Below are 25533 nucleotides of genomic sequence, written 5' to 3'. Positions count from 1 at the left end.
ACATTGGTACTTGCGCATGACTATTACACGTGAAATGAAATAGGAAGGATCAGTGCTAATTAATTAGAAAAAGGTGCAACGTATCGAATTTTAATCTTAACAATTTTTTCTCAGCGCATCCTACTCTACAACACGCTTACAAGCTTCTCAGACAGTTTCCGACCGCCCTGTAGTCGGTTATCAGTGGGTTTCGGTTATTGCAGCCGGCACGAGAGCAGGCATTGTTCAAAGATCAGAGTGCATGGTACAGGTTCTGTAGAAGAAGAGTCTCAATTCAAGATGTTGGAGCGGTTTAAAGGCTCACGTATTCTCGCATCCCAACCACAATCACTCCCCCCATCCCACCCTTCTAGCATTCAGAACGTAGTAAACCATAATCGAACAATTTTGGCGACTGAATAATATTATTATGAAGTAGTTAAGATCGAATGCAGACATAGTTGCTCACATAATTAATTATATTGATGACTTCAACGCACAGCTGCTTCATTTAAATGAAATAAGTATTACAAAGACGCTATCGGTAATATATCGGCAGCTCTAAGATCTTTCTCGAAATTTCCTGTACAGATATAGCAAGACAACATATAGGGTCAAGTAATGCAGCTCCTCTACACACCTGCACCTACTCAAAAAATGTATCACTACGCGGTTCATATAAACAGAAACGTGGATTACGGATAATTATTACAACATTTAATTATAAGTCTTATTGTTAAGAGGGATGACTATCGCGTTTGAAGAATATATTAAGATTTTTAGATGCAAATGGCGAATAAATGCAGACTAAATTCATTCACATGCCTTGTAAAATAATGAACGAAAACCTATTCTGCCAATTTTATGATCATGGATATACTTTTCTCATAATGCCCTTCTTCTAAATTTCTTTCAACCGCAATGCAGCTGCTGAGAACGCCACAATACCTCGAATAGCACAGTTATCACTTACCTCTAATGTATTCGATTTCCTCCTGCGTGAATTTTGGCAGCCTTGAGCGCGCTAGTCCTTCTGCTTTGCTGTTGTTGTCCACCCTTTCCCGCACTACTTCAGGGTAGTCACCCTCCTGACTGTAGGTAGGGTGGGCGAAAATCCCAACCTAATGAGCGAAAAATGCTACGTTTTAATTTTTTCCCACAAAAATATATCGATGTGCATACCAATTTCTACCATACATTCTAGAAATACACACATCAAAAAAAGTTTTGCCTCTCCTCGGTTCCGAGATTTCCGGAACCTGTACAGAAAATTGTAACAGAGATCAACATAAACATCATTTCCGCCCTTTTTATTGCTCATGAAAACCACACAATTCATGTTGTGCCACCAAGCAGCGAGACCTTCAGAGGTGGTGGTCTAGACTGCTGTACACACCGGTTCCTCTAATATCCAGTGGCATATCATGTGCATTAATGCATGCCTGTATTTGTGCTGGTATACTATCCACAAGTTCATCAAGGCACTGTTGGTCCAGATTGTTCCACTCCTCAACGGCGATTCGGTGTAGACCCCTCAGAGTGGTTGGTGGGTCACGTCGTCCATAAGCAGCCCTTTTCAAGCTATCCCAGGCATGTTCAATAACGTTTATGCCTGGATAACATACTGGCTACTCTGGTCGAGGGATGTCGTTATCCTGAAAGACGTCATTCACGAGACGTTCACGATGGATCGCCAATTGTCGTCCATGAAGACGAACGTCTCGCCAATATGCTGTCGATATGCTTGCACTATCGGTCGGAGGATGGCATTCACGTATCGTACAGCCGTTACGACGGCTTCCATGACCACCAGCAGCGTACGCGACCCCACATAATGCCACCCCAAAACAGCAGGGGACCTCTACCTTGCTGCACTCACTGGACAGTGTGTGTAAGGCGTTCAACCTGACCGGATTGGCTCCAAACACGTCTCTGACGATTGTCGGGTTGAAGGCATATGCGACACTCATCGGTGAAGAGAACGTGATGCCAATCCTGAGCGGTTGATTCGGCATGTTGTTAGGCCCATCTGTACCGCGCTGCATGGAGTCGTGGTTCCAAAGATGGACCTCGCCATGGACGTCGGGAGTGAAGCAACATGCAGCCTATTGCGCATTGTTTGAGTTGGAACACGACGTCCTGTGGCTGCACGAAAATCATTATTCAACATGGTGGCGTTGCTGTCGGGGTTCCTTCGAGCCATAATCCGTAGGTATCGGTCATCCACTGCAGTAGTAGCCCTTCGGCGGCCTGAGCGAGGCATGTCATCGACAGTTTCTGTCTCTCTGATCTCCTCCATGTCCGAACAACATAGCTTTGGTTCACTCCGATACGCCTGGACACTTCCCTTGTTGAGAGCCCGTCCTTGCACAAAGTAGCAATACGGACACGATCGAACGGCGGTATTGACCGTCTAGGCAGGTTGAACTGCAGACAATACGAGCCGCGTACCTCCTTCCTGGTGGAATGACTGGAACTGATCGGCTGTCGGACCCACTCATGTATGGTTTTTTTACATCTTTGGGCGGGTTTAGTGACATCTCTGAACAGTCAAGGGACTGTGTCTGTGATACAATATCCAGTCAAAGTCTACCTTCTGGAGTTCTGGAAACCGGGGCGAGGCAAACCTTTTTTTGATGTGTGTGCATTGTGAACAGTCTGTAAAATGTCGACCAGTTAGAATACAGGATTTCCAGATCATCGGTCAATTTTGAGAAAGAACCGAAAGATCTGATCATAGATAACGCAACTGGATTCCAATAGAACTCTTTAGAGCTAATAAAATGAGTTGTACGTTCTTAAATATGGAAGAGTTTCACTTCGCGCCCAAAATTTATATGAAAAGGGATGTCCCAACAGACATTCTAAAGCCATTATAATCATATCGTTGACTATAGTATTCGTAGATAGGTGGGAGGCTATGGCACATTTAAATCAAAGTCCCTCAGGTTAATACTGAAGAATAAACAACAAAATGCAACTGAGTGTAGCGTGTAAGTAACCACATCGGAAGGACATCTGTGGAGGCGACGAACTAACCTGCGGTTCCTGAAGAGAGGCAGCAACCTTTTCATAGTTGCAGGGGCAACAGTCTAGATGATTGGCTGACGTGGTCTTATGGAAGGAAAGGTACACAACAGTCAGTCGCAATGCCATTAGTTTTTATTAGCCTGCAAATCTAGATTTCGGCTATAAATAACCATGTGACTATACACCAGCAAGAACATATGGTGCCATGAACTGCCAAGAGTCTGTTGAATTGTAACGAAAATGCACCGAAGATGGCTATTTACAGCCGAAATCTAGATCTGAAAGCATAATGAAAACTAATGGGATTGTGACTGACTGCTGTGCGCCTCTTCTTCCATATAATCTACAGTCGCTGTGCACAACGGTTCCTAATGGAATCAAAATTGATGTAGCCTTGTAGCATTGTCCTACGTAGTCTTCCTATATTGGTGCTGCGAACAGCTGAAAAGAAGGGGAAACTAGAGCTATTATGTTTTCCGAGATTATTCAGCTCTACATTAAGGTTTTGTGATGATAACATTGCTCTTGGTTAAAATATTTCGGAGATAGGAATGTCCTTCATTCGTATTTCTAGAAGGGGCCTTCTCAGGAGGATGTCATCTGGATAAAACAAGTCTGGTATTCAGAAGGTCGAAGTGTTGAATTTTAGATACCTAGATCGTGAGGACTGGTTGGAGAAGTTGAAAACAGAAACTAATATGTCGCAGTTATGAAACTTCCTGGCAGATTAAAACTGCCAAGAGTCTGTTGAATTGTAACGAAAATGCACCGAAGATGGCTATTTACAGCCGAGCACTTGCCCGCGAAAGGCAAAGGTCCCGAGTTCGAGTCTCGGTCTGCACACAGCTTTAGTCTGCCAGGAAGTTTCATATCAGCGCACACTCCGCTGCACAATGAAAATCTCATTGTGGATGTCGCAGTTAGATATAATGGGATCTAATGAAGTGTGGTGGCAAGAACAGGATTCGTGTCCAGGTGGGTGGAAGGTTGTTAACAAGAGATCATAGGTGTAACGGAGTTGTAGGTCAAATAATCAAGAAAAAAGTTGTAATGTCGGTGAAGGCTGTGGAAGGAATGACGAATGCATAGCCAAGATAGATAAAAGCCAAGACCCATCACATTGGTACAAGTGTGTCTACTAGCACCATAGATATTAAAGAGACTTAACGAGTGTATGATGGGATTAAAGAAATAGTTGATTTCGTTAAGTGAGACGAAAATTTAACTGTGATGGGCGCTGGAATTTGACAACGGAAAAACGGTTGAACATAAAACATGAAATTATGAGATCTTAGGAAGTTGCTGGTGTGTTGAACATCCCGCCATCTCAGTTTACTCTATAGAAGTTTCTAACAGGTGAAACGTGGCAACTATACTGTTTTTGCGACTTAGGCTAACCTGGAATCTTTGTGTCCATTAGCATTCCTAATCCCAGAAAGCAACGTAAATTCTAATTTGAGTTTAAGATCAATAGATGAGTCTTTCAATACGAATGAATGAAATGCGATATTTTCCGTGGTGGTGGTGGTGGTGGTGGGGGGGGGGGGGGGGTCGGATGTACAATTATTGTGGTTAAAAATGAATAAGTAATCTGTACATTGATTATATTCAATACAGCATATGTCATATTCAGAGGGACGCCCCCAGAGTCGCATCAGGAGAAGACTTAAGAGGCGCATTGTTGGTGTAGTTGGCGACACTTAGTCGGAGCGTCACCGGAAAGAGTCCCTGTGAGAGCACTGTGCAGGGCGCCGAGAATGTTCTAGAACATGGGCGTGGATGGACTTGGGATTTCCAAAAAATGCGATGTGCACTATGTGCGAAGACATCCAACAAGCGGAGAGAAAGGGAAGAAAAACAGTGAGATGAAAATTAATAGTTTTTATGGAGAAACAAATCTACAGTAAAGCCCATGGGACAGTTATGTTTAAATTTTACATCTGGCAGTATTAGTAACGCCTAATTTTGTGTCAATCGCAGTGTGTGCAGTAACGATGGACATCACAAGGGCCGGCCTGATGTAACAGTTGCGAGTGACGGTCGCCTGTGCGGATTCTCGCCTAGCTGAGGGCGTAGAGGCAAAATCGGTGGATTTGGGGAGAGGGGAGGGGGAGGGGAGCTAGGGTGGGGGGAAGGGGGGGGGGGGGAGAAGATTGACACGCAGGTGCAGCGTTAGCGTCCAGTAGTCACTGTAGAATAAACAGCCAGTTAGAATTAAGACAGTTTCGAGAAGTTTATTTTGTATGAGTGTGAACATTAAACAGTTAAATATGAATTCAGGGGCTGATTTGCTCATTCAGGATTTTGCTTCTATCCAGACCAAGTAAATTCGCCTACGCCGTGTGCTCCTCCATCGTCGTTTCCGAGAGTGAGTCCTTGAACTACTGGGGATCATATTGCTGCGACACAATACGGTTAGTGAATGGATAATATTGTTCTAACTTTGTGAAGTGGGTTTTTCGCATGCCAGTTGCAGTGCTCTGCATGTTGAACTATTTCTTTGAAAGACCCAATTGCCAGAGGAGTTTTTTTACTGCGCTCTATCTTCATGTGTGAGTATTTATGCTCGAGTCTGTAAGGATTATGTTTACCACGGGCTCCGTAACGTCGCACAGACCTGGTAGGGAAGCCGTCTTATGACTTCTCGGTTTTGTTGTAGTATAAGGTAATAGCAGCCTCGCGCATGTGTACTATTGTTATATCAAGTCCCATGTAAATGTTTTTAAAAAAATCTCTTAGTAATAATCTTTCTTATAAAATAAACCTTTGACAGTCGTTCATCTCAATTTAAAGAATTTACTAATTTCTCCAATCCATGGTCATCCCGATTATTGTAAGGAAAAATCAGTCGTTTCTTTTTATACATGGCAAATCTATCGGCCAGCATTGCACTGGGCTGTGCCAGAAAAATTTCTTATAGGAGCAGATGTATACGCGTTATCCGGCATCCTTATTGAGGTAAGAATTTTCAATTTATTCAGAATGGCCATGACGCAGCACTGCTGACGTCCAAAATTTACCAGTTTAAATTCACAGTCAATTATTGAAAGGTTATAAGTGAGCCACAATTTTATTGAGAGGCTAGTCACGTTATTATTGTGAGGTTACGGAGTAGTAAACTGTTGGAAGATTACGCTAAATGTAAATGTTATACCTATTTTTTCTGTTGGGAGGTTACAAAGGGTCCTACATCAGCTGTGACAGAGAAGGCCATCTCACTGCTAAACAACTCAGGCATGGACAAGGATATGGTTAGAAGGCTGTATCCCAGAGCTACGATATCGTCACGCTTGTAGATATATACAAGAAGAGAGTTCCACTACGTCCAATAGCAGACACAATAAATTCAGCAACTTATGGAATTGCCAAACACATGGCGCAGTTATTGAAGCCTCTCGTGTGTCATTGTCCCCACCATGTCGAAAACTCGACAGATTTTGTGAAGATACTTCGAGGGACGTCTGGACAAAGATGACATCGTGGTCAGAGGCACATTCTTCCAACAGTTAGACGGAGTAGCCATGGGTTCCACCCTGCCGCCATGTATCGCAAATCTATTCATGGAATACTTCGAAAAAACGGCTCTTGAAACGACGTGTATGAAACCGAAAGTGTTCTACCGCTATGTGGACGAATCGTTCATGATTTTGCCGCATGGGGAAGAAAGTATACAACAATTTCTTAACTGCCTCAACGGCATACATTAAAATATTAAACTCACCATGGAGGTGGAACAAAACGGATGTGTTTCCTCGGCATTATGATAAAGAAGGAGACTGATGGCACGTTAGCCCATTCTGTTTAGAGGAAGAAGACAAACCGACCTGTACCTTAACGCGGATAGCTGCCACCATGCCACATGACACAAATCCGTGCTCACCACACTGCTGCAAAAAGCACGAGACATATGCGACAAGGAGAATCTAGTTTCCGAAGTGCAGAACTTGACGAAAAATGTTTCGCAGGAACGGCTATGCTGAGACGCAGATAAGACGCGCTTTCCAACTGAGCAAGAAGAACGAGAGAAGTAAGCGACGAAGACAGTACGCGCTTGGCGTTCCTTCCGTATGCTGGGCCGCCCACGGCAAAGATTGCCAGGATATTAGAAAAGAGCACATTAAAACCATCTGTCGCTCATCAGTCAAAGTCAAGAATACGCTGTGCCCAGTGAAGGACATATTAGGAATACAGACAGCTGGAGTCTACAGCATCAGCTGCGAGTGTGGCAAACACTACTTCGGTCAGACTCAGTGATGTGAATCGCAGTGCTGCTCAGAACACGTTAGGTGCGTTCACCTAGGCCAAACGGAGAAACCTGCAGTGGCGGAACACAGTCTCAACAGAAACCATATGTTTGATCTCAAACAAACAAAGATGGTATGGAGGGCGATCGGGTTCTGGGATTCGGTTTTTAAAGGGGCTGTGTAGATACGAGTCCATTATAATCTTGTCAACCGAGATAGCGGTTTCCAACTTAGCACAGCGTGGTATGAGTCGATAACAGAAATACGACAAGAACGCTCGAATGCGAAACCGGCGAAGGCAGGGCCAGGACGCAGGAAGCCCCACCATCACCGGCCGCCATGTCCACCCCCCCCCCCCCCCCCCACGCCCCCAAATCCCGCCCCCTTGAACCGCAACTCCCCTACCGGAGGCGCGTGATTGCCGCTGCCGTCGAAGACGAGGCAGAGGAGCCTGCGGTCCAGCATCTATAAAACACGGAGAGGACACGAACCCGACACTCTACCTGAAGTTGACAAGTAAGAAACTATCTGGAAAACGTTGCAGCAGAACGACGGCTTGACTCAGCTAAATTCAGCAGTGCTTTAACTAAAAGTATCCATAACGAGAAATGTACCTTTTGAAAGACAAATCTGGGTCATTATACTGTGTGTGCTTCAATGTATAACGAGGTATAAGCCAGAGAGATAAGAGATATATAAAATATGGTTTAAAAATAATAGGTATAATGTAAAGAAAAAACCTATATTTAATTGAAACGTATACGAAAAAATTGTGAGAGGAAAGGTAAATCTATTTTGGATACAAATAGAAAATGGAAATGAAATGATTGTGGAAACAAACATCCATTGTTTGGTCTCCTGGATGGAGGGATCAGCAGAACTTGGGATCAGAGCTCAAAAAAGAACTGCAGGGGAAGGATATTGGAAAACAAAAAATTTTCTTTTGTGACCAAAAGAACAAAATTGGCAGAAACAGAAAAATAATGTGTGAAACAACATAGATAGTAGAAACAAAACAATAAAAAAAATAAAAAAAGGGAGGGCTGCTATGAAACCAGTTAAGTAAGATAATACGAATATTAAATATCATAATTTTGACAAAGTTCTGTTAAAATTACATATCCCACTATAGATAATTCAATATAAACTAATAAAAACATGGCTATATAAGTAAATATAGTAGTGTTCAGATAACAATTAATATTGGGGCATCAATTAGTTGTGGTTATTAAGAAGAGAAAGAAATAGTCAGTGGACGAGTAAATATTGATAGAAGTTTGGAGAGAGTATAGCAAATATAAGATGAAAGAGAGAAACAAGTTAAAAAAAGCCCAGCCGAGAGAACTATTGAGAATAAGACTGAGATGCTGTTTACCTGGATAGTGCTGACATTTGAACAGCAATATTTCTCCAAACTGGAGAAAAGCATTGAGTGCTGATGTGGCCAAGTTTGCTAGCATATCAGGCTATCAGGAAGATTGTCTTAAGTAAATGTATCTGCAAATGGTTCAAATGGCTCTGAGCACTATGGGACTTAACATCTGTGGTCATCAGTCACCTAGAGCTTAGAACTACTTAAACCTAACTAACCTAAGGACATCACACACATCCATGCCCAAGGCAGGATTCGAACCTGCGACCATAGCGGTCACGCGGTTCCAGACTGAAGCGCCTAGAACCGCACGGACACACGGGCCGACTGTATCTGCAACAGCATCAATTATTTTGAATGAAGTTGCGTATTTGAGACACCGCACAAACCCTGGCGCAAATTCGAATTGTTTGCAGCAGGTGCTCACAGTATATCGTAAATTTAATCGAATAAAACATTCAAATCTGAGATGTGTGGTAGAGAAAATGAGTCCAAAAAATCAAGTGTGATCGAGAGAAACAAGAAATGCTGATGTGGGAGTTACACATATTTACAGTCAAGAAAGTGAGTAAAAAGAAGTGGAAGAATGCACTCACAGGGAGACACGAGGTGAGTTGACCGATCCTTCTTCCACACACTCACAAACTGACTTGCACACATATGTTGATATGTAGACACATGTACACAGAGCATTCAGCATACCGGATTTGATCAAGAAGGAACAAACTATCAGTATCAGTTTTGTTTGCAGTCACTCCACAGACACCCATGTGGAAACCGAAGACAGGTTTAAAGCAAAGTGGACGAACCGTTCTGTGTCGCTCTGTACTGCTCGTCGTAGAGGTGCCAGACGCGCGCGTGCGCCTTCACCAGCGTGTGCGTCGCCAGGTAGTCGCCGACGCCCGTCGCCGGAAGGCCGGGCGGCACGCCGGCTATGGCGTAGCCCCAGACGATCATGACGGGTTCGTTGAAAGTGATCCACCACTTCACCTGCCCACCCAGAGACACTCGTGAGCTGAGGGCGCCACAGATGAGGCCGGCGGCCAGTTACGAGCGCTGCCTCACGGGAACTTACCCTGTCTCCGTAATTGTCGAAGAGCAGCTTTACGTAGTCCGCGAAGTAGTCGACCATGATCTCGTTAACCCACCCACCGAGGTACTGCAGCGCTTGGGGTAGGTCCCAGTGGTACATCGTCACCTGTAGCAAAAGTACGTTTCTCCATGTATCAGGCAGAAAGCTCCCTTCACAGTTCATTGTCAGTTATCTTAATGTAATTTCATTTCTGAGATGTTAACACTGTCTCTGTTCTGCATTAACGATCACGTCCAGTCCCGTAATTTAGGAACACCGTTAATATAACAGTTATTCTCTCTCTCTGTATTGGGATGCATCTATGCCAGAGACTCCTGCAATGGGCAGACATGCACAATACATAAATGTCTCAAATACCATTTTCAACGCAAAATTACGTTTTTTTTTTAAAGGGCACAAGTATACTTCTGAGGAAATGAAAACTAGAGGTGCAGGTAGCGATGATGGACTTGTTTCCACTGTTCGAAACCTCGTACCTCCTGAAATACATAGACTTTAAAGGATTATAATGGCACATCAGTTTCTGCCGTGATATGCAGACCAAGTATGGGCCTACACAAGGCTCCGGGACAGTCCAGGCAACAGTATTACTGCATTACAGCATCACGACAGAAACAGTGGCATCACTTCCGTTATTTAAAGTATTTCACGAGATGTAAGGTTTAGAGCACTGAAACCAAGTTTGAAATGCCTACTACCTGTACCTCTGATTTTCATTTCGGTAGAAAAAATGAACATGTACCATTTAAAAAAGCATAACTTTTGTGTTGAAAATGATGTTTGTTTACTTGTAGAGACTGTGTATTCCTGACGACTGTAAGAGTCCCTAACATGGTTGCATCCCTGGCCAACTGCATTTTTCACATTTATTTCATTTCAGAAATATACCATGACGTGGCAAATTTAGGTGATACACCCTATATATTTGATGTCTCACATAAAACTTGTACCGCAGATATTACGGATTTGGAAAGTGCTATTGATATATCGTTTTCACAAATGGAAATTGGAAATTTGTGGTAAGTTCCCATGAGAGCAAACTGCTGAAGTCATCGGTCCGTAGGCTTACGCACTAGTTAATCTAACTGAAACTAACTTATGCTAGGGACAACACATACACCCATGCGCGAAGGGGGACTCGAACCTTCGAAGGAGGCCAAGGCGCCTCAGACCGCGCGGCTACCCTGCGCGGCTCACAGAATAGATTGGTAGTCAGGGGCGCTATCTGTCTGAGGTTCACCGAGGACATACCGTGATGGAAAGACCTTTCTGGTGTTCGAGGAGTGCTGTGGTGAATGCCGTCAACACGTGGCAAAACCAAGGTGAAACCATGTCTAGAGGATGGGCGGCCACTACTCATTACAGATTAAATGAGTCAGGTGGCGAACTGTGGCGGAACTAACACCGGACATTAATTCTGGGCAGAGTACAAGAGTGTCTGAACGCACAGTGCAGCGAACACACCTGACGGTAGGGCTCCGCAGCCGACGATCGATGCATGTGCCAATGTTAACACCACGACATCAGTAACTACGACTGAAATGTGCACGTGATCATCGAGACTGGTCTTGGCACAGTGGCCGAACTCTGCACGGTCTTCTTCATCATGCCGTTTGGAGGGCGCGAATCCGTCGTCTTCCAGGGGTACAGCTCCCTGACACCTGTTCTGCGGAACGGAGACAAGCTGATGGCGGCTCCATTACGCTCCGGCAAACATTGATGTGAGCATTCACGGGTGTAGTGGAGCTCGTGCAAGGCACCATGACGGCCAAGGAGCATCGTACAATGGTTGTAGACCACTACAAGCCTTCATGGCAATCATGTTTCCCGACGGCGAGACATTTTTCAACAAGATAATTCTCCATGTCACAAGACCAGGCGTTTGGTGGAGTCATTCGGGGAACACGGTGGCGGGTTCCAGTTGATGTGCTGGCCCCCAACTCGTCAGATGTGAACCCGATCGAACACATCTGGGATGTGATTGAATGTGACGTGAGGACTCCTAGCCCCTCTCCCCAGATTTTACTGGAATTAAATGAGTTGTGTGTGTGGATGTGGTGGCAACTTCTTCCAGAGACCTGCCAAGGACCCATTGTTTCCATGCCACGAGGCGTCGCCGTTTTTATGCGTCCCAAAGGTGGACATACCGGCAGTTAGGTAGGTGAACATAATGTACATAGCGGCCTAAGAAAACACCAATAAACTTTAGGGACAGGTTTCTTAGACAAAAACAATAAATAGTAAACAAGGGCTCTAAACTGCTTACCTAGAGAACTATGAGAACTATGAGCGCTTGTTCAGGAGAAGAGTCGGTTCACACTAACGACGAGGAGCAAGTGCTCATAGCTCGTAAAGTATGTGTTCTAGACCCGATGTTTACTAGACATTTCCTGTCTTGTTTTGGTCAATACTTGCTGCTCCAAAATATGGAAAGAAAAGACCTTGATGTGGAAAAAGGAGTCGGTAATACACCCTTTTTATATTTTTTATGGTACTTGTTACAGGTTCCTCGTATCCTGATCTATTCTTTTGTGTTGAACTCAAGACAGTTGTTTCTGTTAGAACGCAGACTTCATCTGGAGCAGTGGACTTTATTTGAACACATACCCTTCCCATCAACGTAAGTCATAAAGAAAGATATGTGGATAGCTGACTGTACGGGCTGTACAAATATAAAGAACAGTGTTACAAATTCAATTATCTCTGCAGTGACATACAATGCTGATAACTGAATGTATTTCGTTTTACGAAGGGCAGTCATAGGGTTTTACTTATCACTTCGAAAAAGTCAAGCTATGAGAGTGAAACTTGGTGTTACGCATTATCTACAAACTCATCCTTCCAGGTGCGACATTTTTCCCAAGGACGGAGGCGTTGGCTGTTGAAGTTTGCATTTTGATTGTTCAAGAAAATAAAAAATCGCTTCGTTATCATTTTGGATATGCCTGCCACGCAACAGTTTCTTCATCCGAGGAAAGAGGAAGAAAGTATTCTGTACCATTTCTTGGGAATACGGACAATGAGGAAAACTTTGCTAGCCCCCAGAACCAGCATGTGCAGAATGCGCCGGGGCGCTTTTGTGGATCACAAACAGCCCAGCGAGAGAGGTGCAGTGGTTAGCTTACTGGACTCGCATTCGCGTCCGACCATCCTGAGTTAGGTTTTCCGCGATGCCGGGATGGTTCCTTTGAAAGAGCACGGCTGAGTTCCTTTCCCATCCTTCCCTAATCGAATGGGACCGGTGACGTCACCGTTCTGTCCCCTCCCCCTGTCCGACCAACCAACCAACAAACACCCCCTTAGAGAGCTTCCCGCGACTTTTGGTGTTAACAGCTTCACGTACCCTCGTCAGGAGATTTAGATAGTACGCGCCTATCACTGTTTGGTATTTACAAGCAAAATCTGTTAGCATCACTCCACGACAGTCCCGAAAGACGCTCAACAGCACCTTGCCGATGATGGTCGGGCATTCACTGCAATGGTGACTCGACTCAAAATGCTTTTACTGTTTGCTTTGTTCGTTGTCCTGAGGATGACAGCAATACAAGCAGGATTCATCCACGGTGATTAGCTGGTTAGATAAGTCAACTGCACTGTCCTGACACAACTGCTGCTTTTCCGGTGCTGTGTCGGGTCTTTTGGCTCTTTGGATAAATGTCTGCGTTTCCCTATTTCACGAGGGCGCGCTCATCAGTAATGGCTCCCAATCTTTTATTCTGTTCTCAGTACCGGCCGAGGTATTACGTCTCATGCATATTTATCGGTCCGGTCGACTTTCTCGCTTCGCTGACACAAGTTGCAACCCTCCGCCGCAAGAGGACTCCGGATTATAGTGTGTTATATAGCGGTGTGTAATGTAACTGCGTCACTGCATCAGAGACAACGTGCTGTAATCGAGCTTCTGAGAGCGGGAAACGTGGCTCCAATGGAAATCTGTAGAAGAATGAAAACTGTGTTCGGTGATGATTGTGTCGACATCAGTAGCGTGCGACGTTGTTTTTTTTTGTTCGTAATGAAGGGAACGACTGTGCTGACCTCAACGTGTGTGATACTGTTCGGAGTGGACGACCGGCTTACGGCAACAGACTAGACTCATCGGAATCGGGTTGATGAATACATCAGAGAAAATCGTCGGACAACACAGACGCGGCTCTCAGGCATCACGTGACAACGTGATGTGTCCTTCTGGTTGTCTTCAGTAGGTTGCCTAGCAATGTTCATCCTCACAAGCAGATGGAGTAAAACTGGTTATGTGTACTGTATGGATGCAATCGCACTTGCATCACTCTCAAATTGCACTATGTGTACACCAAGGTAAAAGTTCGAGGTGAGCGTTGCACTTGATATTTATTATTATGATATGTCTTGTATGGACAGCACAATGATAAAGTCTATTATAGATGAGTGCAGTCCACACGCAAGTTATTCCAATCGACGCAAGGGCTGTCTGGTTTTACAACTGTGGTAAGAGTTGACATCCCAAGCATTGCCTCTTGACATTGCCATCAGACATCAGTTTTGGATGTTCTAAGGTGGATTACTGGACAGTGATCAGTTGTGCCATGTGGATGACTGCTCATCACCATCAGCAGGTACAAATCCCTATTGTACGCAGCCAAATCCTGGTTCTGTGCCACCAACCATAAACACGCGGTGTGGCGCACAGTGCAGAGTGTGGCTGTCCTAGACAGGGGACTCATCGTGGGCCTCCAAGTAGGACTTGGCCCAGTCCCTTCTCATGCTCGCACCGATATGTGGGCCACGATCGCTGCTTTCCTGCTGCTGGCAATGTGGTCAGCTATGCTGTCATTTCATTCGCGCTCCAAAGCCCACCTCAATTTTTCCTCAAACAGAGTTACGTAGTTGCATGTTAGAAGTACAAGAAATGGTCGTTACAAAGTACTCATGCCACTCAACTTGGGTTACTGACCAGGAAAAATGGTTATCCATTATGAATTAAAAGTGAGAGGTGTTTCCATCATTTAACTTACTGTACAAAAGTTAGTTCCACTATCATTTAAAAATGAACAATCTCAGTTTGTGTGGCACCCATGAGCAGAGTGGTGCGTACTAATGTCTAACTTCATAGTCTAATACTGGAAGTGATTGATTTACATGGATGTATATGTGTACAAATTGGTATTTGATATGTCGACAGAAGTGCCGACAAAGTGTGGTTTGAGGAGACCGAAATGCACGCTATAAGCTCACGCAGACTGGCGTGAGGTCTGAAACAGGATACGTAATGAATGCTATAAAGAAAAGTACGTAGCTTCTGGGATACTTAACTTTAATCCATCATTTGAATACATCGTTCTTGATGAGACATGCTTCATACGATAACTACCAATTGCTATGGCGCCTTGCTAGGTCGTAGCCATTGACTTAGCTGAAGGCTATTCTAACTATCTTCTCTGCAAATAAACGAGGCTTCGTCAGTGTGCATCGCTAGCTAAGTCGTCCGTACAACTGGGGCGAGTGCTAGTAAGTCTCTCGAGACCTGCCGTGTGGTGGCGCTCGGTCTGCGATCACTGACAGTGGCGACACGCGGGACCGACATGTACTAATGGACCGCGGCCGATTTAAAGCTACCACCTAGCAAGTGTGGTGTCTGGCAGTGACACCACAGTATTGATGTTTAACACATGCAAACACGGGAACCTTTTCTATTACATAAGTGACGCAAAATTTAAGGTACTTATTGCCACACTGCAAGACTAACTACTCTGCATGCAGCATGTGTGTGTACACACTCTTCTATAATGACAGAACCTCCGTTTTGTCGTTACATTCATCCGTTTTGTTCCTGGATCATTGAACGTATGATGGTTTCTGTAAATGATGTGTAGTTGCTCTGAAACACACAACACATACCTGAGCAACAAATGGTCGGTAAAGGGAAAGAATGGAAAATACTCCATAGCGATCCTCAAACTCAATAACTATATCTATCATAAATCTATCTTTGTATCTGTGAACTCGCAACTTTACCTTTCTATCTCTTAAAATTAAATTATTCTTTACTTATTCGTTTCTTCTGTGGACCGTAGATGTCTTTCCTATCACATTTGTAATCACAAATATGGATTTCCTCCAGCTGATAGTTGTACTTTCTGTGAACATTATAATAAAGACTCGAAAAATCCTGCTCCTTCACTTCATGTGACTCATGTATCTGTTAGTGAAGTGGCTCGTCGGTGCTCTAACTCTCCCCCTTAATGGTCCAGTGTATCCCACAACTGGCACCCTTCCCTACTGGCACAGCACTCCATCATGACCTGCAAATCAAGGCTCGCTGTGTCCATGCTATCGGCAAACATGGCACAGTGGATCCCATTGCCGGCTCCTAAAGAAAATTCCACTAGGCAGACAATCCTGATTGGGAACATTCATCCAGTACCTCGTTCGATGCTTTTATCCTTGTCATCTTCCATTCTGCTACTATGATCCAACTCTCACTGGAGGTCATCCACACGTTAATCTACCAGTGTCTGAGCGACTACAATAAAAGGACTAATGTGGCAAATTGGGTGCTCTCAGTTTTATCAGCATTTAAATATCTCAACATATTTTAATTTGTTTGAGTGTACCTTTCGCTAAGTGTGATGTACCAAAATTCCTCTCCTGTTCAAACACGAGTCAGATTACTCTTCCTTCTCTTCAGGTGTACCTCTGCCCATGGACGTGAGACTTAATGTAAGATCTCAGACTACCTTTGTTCTATAACCATTTGAAGTGGGAAATGTGTTGCCATCCCTTCAGTTTGCAGCTCCTGATGGGTTCGATCACTACAACATTGTCGTGAATAATTCTCCTAACTCGGCACAGTCCAAAGTAGACACAGAAAAATATGTGACTCATGATCTTACTTTTTCGTGATATTTCCTTCATCTTTAACAGAACATTTCCACCTTCACCAAGCTTAAGCTGTCTTCTCACGCCTTTCTGATTAACTATAAATACACATTTAATTGGCGCAGACATCCACGTTGACATTACTGCCACAAACTAATTTATAGCATATGTTCCCCTATTTCCAGTATTTACCGCCCATTGAGGCCTCATAACTCGAATAGCATTCCCCGTCGGTCGTCCTCATCATTACTGTTCAGTGCTCTTTTTGCTTTCCTCTCCGTCTCAACCACCAGAACAGCTGGATTCGCTGTATCTGTAGCACATATGTTTTCCTGGGGTTTTATAATACATTCTTCGTTCACACTCAGCTCGAATAAACATCACCTTAAGGTATATCTAGCACCGGTTTATCCATCCTTTTGAATGAAGAAGTGTGTAAAATGTGCTAGCAGCCTTTTCTTAAATAATAAACCATACGTACTCTATCTCATCATCTTCGGAGTCGCTAGCCCAAACACCTTCCCATTTGTCATCATCATCTTCACAACATCCTCTTCTTCTACCGCTAATTCTGTCCTCGCCTCTATCGTCAGAACATCTGATGAATCTGCTTCATTACCCTCGTTTTATTCTTACAAGGAACCTCTTGACTGCCAGGTCGCAAAAGGCCAGTGATGCGTATGCCACATAATGTCTTCCATGCAAGCAAAATATTGGCTGCTAATAGCAACAGGGGTGGGACTGGAGATATACAATGACAAGAGCGGCATGAGCCGATGGAGAGTAGTTGAATTGTGTAGACAACGAGTAACTCACAACAGTGCTACAGTCTTAATAAAAAGCAGAGCAATGGCAACGATAAGCAAACAAAAATTGCATTACATTAACAACAACAGTTGCCGAACTTGACATTTCTTCAGAACGGAAAGGAATTTCGCAGGGTGAGAAAGAAGTGGCAGATGGAATATTAGCATTTCTACGAGACGAGTTAGTAGAATATATAGTTTGTATACGCTCGATTCTGTGGCAATATCCATTAGGAACACAATAATGGTGATATGTGCTTAACGAGTGAAAGTGATAGTGAAACATGTCGAGCCGTGTAGTTTATCATCCTTGTCGGATAGGGAGCCACAAATCTGGTGCGATACCATCTGAAGACTTCCTTCGTAATTCATAGCAGTCGATAAATAAAACTCCGAGGAGTTGTATACCTCCTAACGGCAAGGTCACAGCCTATCCCATTAGACAAATGCGCTGGGTATTCCCGCCTCCACCATCGTTGCATTGATCAATTGACGGGACAGGACTACGTACTTCCACGATTTCTGCACCTTCTCTGCGCTGATCTCTTCTTCCTCCTTGGCTGCCTCAGTCATCTAGTTGATATGGAGACACCCAAGATCATTGAGGAGTCTTTCTACGCCACCTATCACCGTTCTTGCAGGGTGGATGCCTCGCACACCAGTTTCACTTGTGGACAGTATACTGCTTCACCTCGAAGTGGATTTGCACAGACATGCTAAGAAAGAAATTAAAAATTAAATTTTTAGGTGCAGTCTTCAGGTCTTTAGAGGGCAAAATCTGTTTAAGACAAAGAGACGGATTATGCCAAAGGCTGTTCAGTTGTATGTTAGGAAAGGTAATCATGGAATGGGGGAAAAGAACAGAAGGAGGAATTAAAAATACCGCAATCTGGACGAAAGGATGTAATCTGAGAACTGATTGTTTGGGTTTTGTAAAAGATTTTGCCATCTTAGCTGAACTTAGAGACGGTGAGCAATGCAGATAAATATCGTACAAGAGAGAGCTTTAAAAGCAGACACATATATTTTGAAAAAACAGTATATGGCAGATGGGAAGATGGCATCTAAACACACGGAAACTAGTACAGAAGAATGAAGAAAGGTTCAAAAATGGTTCAAATGGCCCTGAGCACTATGGGACTCAACATCTGAGGTCATCAGTTCTCTAGAACTTATAACTACTTAAACCTAACTAACCTAAGGACATCACACACATCCATGCCCGACACAGGATTCGAACCTGCGACCGTTGTAGTCACGCGGTTCCGGACTGAAGTGGCTAGAATCGCACGCCCACCGCGGCCGGCTAATGAAGAAAAGCTACAAAATTTAAATATCTAGGAAAAATAATGCAGCTGAATGCGCTGGATGAACTTTAAGCTGCATCGTGACATTCATATTACTGATAAAATCTTTGCCAGTGGCGAGTATATCTGATACGAATATCTGTTGTCGAAGTTTTGAGCAATCAGTACTGTTGATACGTCAACGTACTTTCCCATCTCCGTAAATGATAACTCAAACTAAAGATGCTACTTCTTTATGCCTACCGGAAATGGCTATTACACAAGTGATTCGGTTTGGTCGAGTTGTAATCAGTGAATCACTTAATCTGTTCAGTGCTGAGTAATGTTACGAAGTAGTTTACAACCTGTATGTATATATATCAGCTGGGTTGTCTGCCTGACATTACTGACTTTACGAGATGCTGAAGCTGACCCTGTTGGCTGGCCTGATCGCTGTTGCCGGGGCCCAGACGGCAGTCAACCGGTTCCCGGATGGTTTCCTTTTCGGGGCCGCCACTGCTGCCTTCCAGATCGAAGGAGCGTGGAATGAGGATGGTGAGTATAAACTAACATCTGTGTAAGAGTCTTCTTAATCGTCATGTGTTTTAAATATGAAAGATGCTGGCAGATTAAAACTGTGTGCTGGACCGAGACTCGAAGTCGGGACCTTTGAATTCTGCGGGCAGGTGCCCTATCGAATATTTTTTCTTTTTGTCTGCCGATTTTTTTTTTCCGTAGACCCACTTCAGGTGTTGGCCCCTAACGCACTTACTACCCATAAAATCTATCTAACGCACAAACAAAAACAATAGCTAATGCCACTGCCGCTTTCACCCTAAAAGCTAAGTACGGGAGATGTATGAAAGAAATGGTACCATGATTTATTTTGTTTTATTATGTTAACTATTTTAAAATCTTCTTCCACAGCTGTCCAGATCGTCTTCTCGTTCATCGAGAGTGAAACACCCTACAATTACCGTTGATCTCTCACATCAGCCCATCCTGTGCTATATCTTCAATCTCACACGCTGTAGCCGGTCTCGGTGGCCGAGCGGTTCTAGGCGCTTCAGTCCGGAACCGCGCGACTGCTACGGTCGCAGGTTCGAATCCTACCTCGGGCATGGATGTGTGTGATGTCCTTAGGTTTAAGTAGTCCTAGGGGACTGATGACCTGAGATGTTAAGTCCCATAGTGCTCAGAGCCATTTGAACCATATGAACACCCTGTGCATCCCAATGCTCTGAAGGGCGCATAAACAACGGACCCAAGTAATTAGCAAAGAGCGAACCATTCGACGCTTTGCGCCATAAAACCATGTAGTTGCTCTTTAAATAGAACAAAAAATCTAATACAACCATTAAAATTGCTACACCACGAAGATGACGTGCTGCAGACGGGAAATTTAGATGACAGGAAGAAGATGCTGTGATATGCAAATGATTAGCTTTTCAGAGCATTCACACAAGGTTGGCGCAGGTGGCGACACCTACAACGTACTGACATGAGGTAAGTTTCCAACCGATTTCTCATACACAAACAGCAGTTGACCGGCGCTGCCTGGTGAAACGTTGTTGTGATGCCTCGTGTAAGGAGGAGAACTGCGTACCATCACGCTTACGACTTTGATAAAATGCGGATTGCGATTGCGGTTTATCGTATGGCGACATTGCTGCTCGCGTTGGTCGAGATCCAATGTCTGTTAACAGAATATGGAATCGGTGGGTCCAGAAGGGTAATACGGAACGCCGTGTTGGATCCCAACGGCCTCGTATCACTATCAGTCGAGATGACAGGCATCTTATCCGCATGGCTGTAACGGATCGTGCAGCCACGTCTCGATTCCTGAGTCAACAGATGGGGACGTTTGCAAGACAACGACCATCTGCACGAACAGTTCGACGACGTTTGCAGCAGCACGGACTATCAGCTCGAAGACCATGGCTGCAGTTTTCCTTCACGCTGCATCACAGACAGGAGCGCCTGCGATGGTGTACTCAACGTCGAACCTGGGTGCACGAACGGCAAAACTTCATTTTTTCGGATGAATGCAGGTTCTGTTTACTGCTTCATGATGGTCGCATCCGTGATTGGCGACATCGCGGTGAACGCACATTGGAAGCGCGTATTCGTCATCGCCATACTGGCGTATCACCCGGCGTGATGATATGGGGTGCCATTGGTTACACGTCTCGGTCACCTCTCGTGCGCTTTGACGGCAGTTCGAACAGTGGACGTTACATGTCAGATGTGTTATGACCCGTGGCTCTACGCTTCATTCGATCACTGCGAAAACCTACATTTCAGCAGGATAATGCACGACCGCATGTTGCAGGTCCTGTAGAGCCTTTCTGGATACAGAAAATGTTCGACTGCTGTCCTGGCCAGCACATTCTCCAGATCTCTCACCAACTGAAAACGTCTGGTCAATGGTGGCCGAGCAAGTGGCTCGTCACAATACGCCAGTCACTACTTTTGATGAACTGTGGTACCGTGTTGAAGCTGCATGGGCAGCTGTACCTGTACACGCCATCCAACCTCTGTTTGACTCCATGCCCAGGCGTATCAAGGCCGTTATTACGGCCAGAAGTGGTTGTTCTGGATACTGATTTATCTATGTACCCAAATGGCGTGAAAATGTAATCACATGTCAGTTCTAGTATAATATATTTGTCCAATGAATACCCGTTTAGCATCTGCATTTCTTCTCGGTGTAGCAGTTTTAATGGCCAGTAGTGTAATTTTGCAACGGCCTCACTAGAAATGTATGACAGCCCCATACCTTTAACGCACACCGTGGCGTCATGTGGAGCAGCAGGGTAGTATGTGACGTCAGCATGGATCAGTTCTGTGGACTGCACGGACTGAGTCGTCCGTCGGAGCAACAATGGCAGCATGCCACGTCTGAGGAGCCTACAGTCCGCAGCCGTATCACGAACGAAGCGGTGCATGTCAAGTGTCGACAGCTGAGCGTCGGGGCAGAGAGGGTCCTCGGAAGATGCGTAGTGTGGGGAAGTTTCCAGTCGCTATCACATACCACAGCCCCCCACCGTGGTGGGAAGGAAACTCGCGTGTATGTTACTCCACACTCGCTTCCAGCCAACCGCCGGATGTCGGCGTTTAGTCAGCAAACAGTGCCCGCCGCCGATGAGCTACCCAAGTACGACTCACGACTCTCCTCACAGCTTTACTTCCGCCAGTACCTCGTCTCCTAGTTTCCAAACTTCTCAGATTTCCTGTGAAACTTGCAACACATTCACTCATGGAAGAAAGGATTTTGCGGAGACATGGCTTAGCCATAGTCTGAAGGATGTTTCCGGAATGAAATTTTCACTCTGCAGCAGAGAGTGCGTGAACTTCCTGCCACGCTCCACCAACATACTGACACGCATATGAGTTTATCATTTCAGACAGCTGCCAATATGTCTCACGCCGTTTACGCTTTCGCACATGGACAAGTCACGTATGTATAACATAATGAGAGAACATGATTTTTTTTCACTTTTAATGTTCCAGTCTGAGCAAGATTTATGTGGTGTACGTACACTGATGAACAAAAAATTTATGACCACCTTCTTAATTGCTTGTTTTCCGTCTTTGGACTGAACTACATGACTGATTATGCGTATCACGGATCCGACGGTTCGTTGGTAGGTTTGTGCAGGTATGTGGCATTATATGTCTAAGTAAAAGTCATGTAATTGGCGTAAATAACGGGGCCGCTAATTTGCTTATGCGTGACGGGGTACGATAGCGACCAGTTGGGTTTACACCAGAGGAATTTGGTCGCCGGGACATCAACGTGACTTCACTATAATGCTCCCCAAACCATTGTAGCATGGTTCTGGCTCCGAGATATGGACAATTGTACTGCTAAATGATGACACTGCCTTAGGGGAAACATCAAGCATGAAGGGATGAGGGCGCTTTGCAGCTGTCAGCGTTCCTTCGATTGCTGCCACAGGCTCCATGCAAGTACAGGAGAATGTCTCCCTTAGCATAATACTGCTGCTACCAACCTGCGTCCGTGGTGCGCTGCACTTTTCGAGCCGTCGTTCACCTCGATGACGGCGTTTGTGGAGACGATCTTCGACCTAGTGTAGCAAAAATGTGATTCACCCAAAGAACCGACACGTTTCCACTGATCGACGGTCGAATTCTGATCGTCCCGTGCTCACTGTAATCGTAATTGACGATGTCGTGTTGATATGTGAATACGTAGGGGCAGTCCGTTGCGGAACTACATGTTCAACGATGTACGATGAACGATATGCTCCAGAACACTTGTACGTGCATTAGCATTGCGCTCTCTCTGCAGAGCTACCACGGATCACCATCTATCGTACTGTAGAAAGAACACAAGTCCCCTAACTCCGCGTTCTGTGGAGGGTCGTCCAACCACTTAGCGCCTAGTGTTGTTCACTGTCCTTCTACCTCTTTCCACGACTAAAGCACGTCAACGTTAGACCAGCTTCGCCGTTTTCGAGATGCTCGTTCACAGGCTCTGTGTCACAATAATCTGATCTCTCAAATGTTTTTATTCCAGTCTCTGACCACAATATCAATTCTTTTGACGATGGCCGGTTTCAGTCAGTAATGACCATCCTCAGATCTTTTCTACACCATGTCTGAGGATGGTCATTACTGACTGAAACCGGTCATCGTCAAAAGAAATGATATTGTGATCAAAGACTGGAATAAAAAAAAACAACATTTGACAGTATTGGATCATTGTTCAATTATGCGACTATGCCGCAGGTGGTGGAACATGATCTCTGTCAAACTCGCTTATCTAAATGGATTTCCCCATTTTCATTCCCACAACTTCGCTAGGGTTCCCTCCCGTCCGTGTCTGCTCCGCTTACAGAATTTTGCTATCGCGCCACATGCTCACAGCACCACCAGGCGGTAACCAGCATCGCTGGACTGTGGTCATGTTTTGGCCTACCAGTGTATGTGATTGCGCACTGCAGTATTGTAACTGTAACAGGGTGATTTTGTATGATTTCTGTACTGGAAATGCAATTCCTAACAGTGGGAGATACTACGAAATCCCGCACAGGCTTTGAATTCTGCAGCCAACAGCAACTGTCAACTGAAAATGATAGCGTTAAAGGCTTACACGAAGACTGTGCTGATGTGTTCAGCATCGTTACGCACCTCTAGAAGTAGAGTTGTGTTCTGCATAAAATCCAGTGTTTTATTCCTGATACCTAAAGCGTGAGAGTGGCGGCTGACATCGGAGGTGGGAAATTAAGCGCCGTGGGCAGTTGCAAATTACTGTTAGTTGTGCTAAAATGTAATATGCTGTATATAAGACGACTAATAGACCGTCTTCCTCTACTGCGAGCTCGTTTGCCACCTCGTTCCCCCTCTGAGACACACACTGGCTGCAATATTCGATTTCCATTCGACTGGGTACGAGCCGATAATTCTCCTTTCAGAAATTTGTTTCCTCCTTTTCTTATCACTCAGTTCTTGCTCTCTTTCTTACTGCTGTCTTCTGCAGAAAACTTCTGGACTCCCTCCGCTCTCAAGCAACTGTTCCTCATTTTCTTCTGCTCTGTGTCCATCTACTTTCTCACAGTCAGGTGACAGGCGATGTAGCGAAATGGCGGTGCCAAAACAGTTTCCTCTGCGTGAGGCGACATTTGAGCCACGTGCTAATATCCTAATGTTGCCTAGGCATCGTTCGTGGGGCGTCCGTTGGCCTGTGAAGGTCTTTGGTGACGGGTTCATACTCTGAGGTATCTTGGTGGCCGTCTGATGATAAATTCCTGTACTAATGAATCGTGTGAGAGGCGTGGGATATCAATGGTTGTCTGCTCGCAGATCATTGCAGTATGGACTCAGGTTCCTACAGCGGAGTGGAAGAGAACAGTAGCATCATTACCAAGAGCCTCCATTAGAAACTCTCTTTGTAAAACTGCTTTCCACTTAACTGTACCTTAGAAATGACATATATTATAGCAATTGTTCTTTCGCTCACAAGTCTACTACAGTTCGTGGAATTATAATTCGTTTGTACGCAGGCAAGGGTGAGAGCATCTGGGACCGCATGCTCCACGAACACCCGGAGTACGGCACGAATGGCGACAACGGCGACGTGGCCTGCGATTCGTACCACAAGTACCAGGAGGACGTGCAGATGCTGAAGGCGATCAACGTGAGTACTCGCTGTTACGTAAATGTGGTATTCAGTGAATCTACATTTCAGTGTCGCGGTAAGCCGTGGCACAATTTGTTGATCTTCTCCCCACATACCAGAACGTACTTCCCTCATACAGTATTTAAGCGATTTAGACTTAGCAACAACGTGTCTATCCTACTTGGTGAATGATTCCTGCTGCCATGGTAGAATACATACAAGATAATGAGTTTAAACCGATGTATCTCCTTTAGGCGTAATTATGCCCTTTGTTTATTTACCTAGAGTAAAAGTAACTTACTGATACCGCGTAAAGATTGCGTGTAGTACTTTAAATGCAATCTGCTCAACAAGTATCACAAAAATGCAGATATTGCGACGGTAAACTAATCTTATCTACCATTTACGATAAATACTTAAACAGGTGATATTGTGATATTAACTCTTCCTGAAAGTTTAAAGTTCACGAAATCTGATCATTTATTCTATCTTTCGTTACTCACGAATTAAGATAACAAAGATACCTAATCGTTTAACGGGGACACTGTGAACAAGACAACGGTTCAAAAATGGTTTAAATGGCTCTGAGCACTATGGGACTTAACTTCTGAGGTCATCAGTCCCCTAGAACTCAGAACTACTTAAACCTAACTAACCTAAGGACATCACACACTTCCATGCCCGAGGCAGGATTCGAACCTGCGACCGTAGCGGTCGTGCGGT

The 25533-nt window shown here is 44.7% G+C and overlaps 1 protein-coding gene across 1 annotated transcript in view; it reads left to right on the top strand.

Annotated features, from left to right (window-relative positions):
- The first annotated feature begins 19084 nt into the window (after positions 1–19084).
- LOC124622776 (myrosinase 1-like) overlaps positions 19085–25533 on the top strand; it is a 56458-nt gene continuing 50009 nt past the window's right edge. Inside the window, exons 1-2 of the mRNA XM_047148568.1 lie at positions 19085–19220; positions 24695–24828. Of these exons, the coding sequence (XP_047004524.1) occupies positions 19085–19220; positions 24695–24828 (270 nt within the window). The remainder of the gene's footprint in view (positions 19221–24694; positions 24829–25533) is intronic.

Source organism: Schistocerca americana, chromosome 7 (genome assembly GCF_021461395.2).
Source record: "Schistocerca americana isolate TAMUIC-IGC-003095 chromosome 7, iqSchAmer2.1, whole genome shotgun sequence".
Lineage (NCBI taxonomy): Eukaryota > Metazoa > Arthropoda > Insecta > Orthoptera > Acrididae > Schistocerca > Schistocerca americana.
The sequence above is the reverse complement of the archived record's forward strand: the minus strand, read 5'-3'. Positions and strand labels throughout refer to the sequence as shown.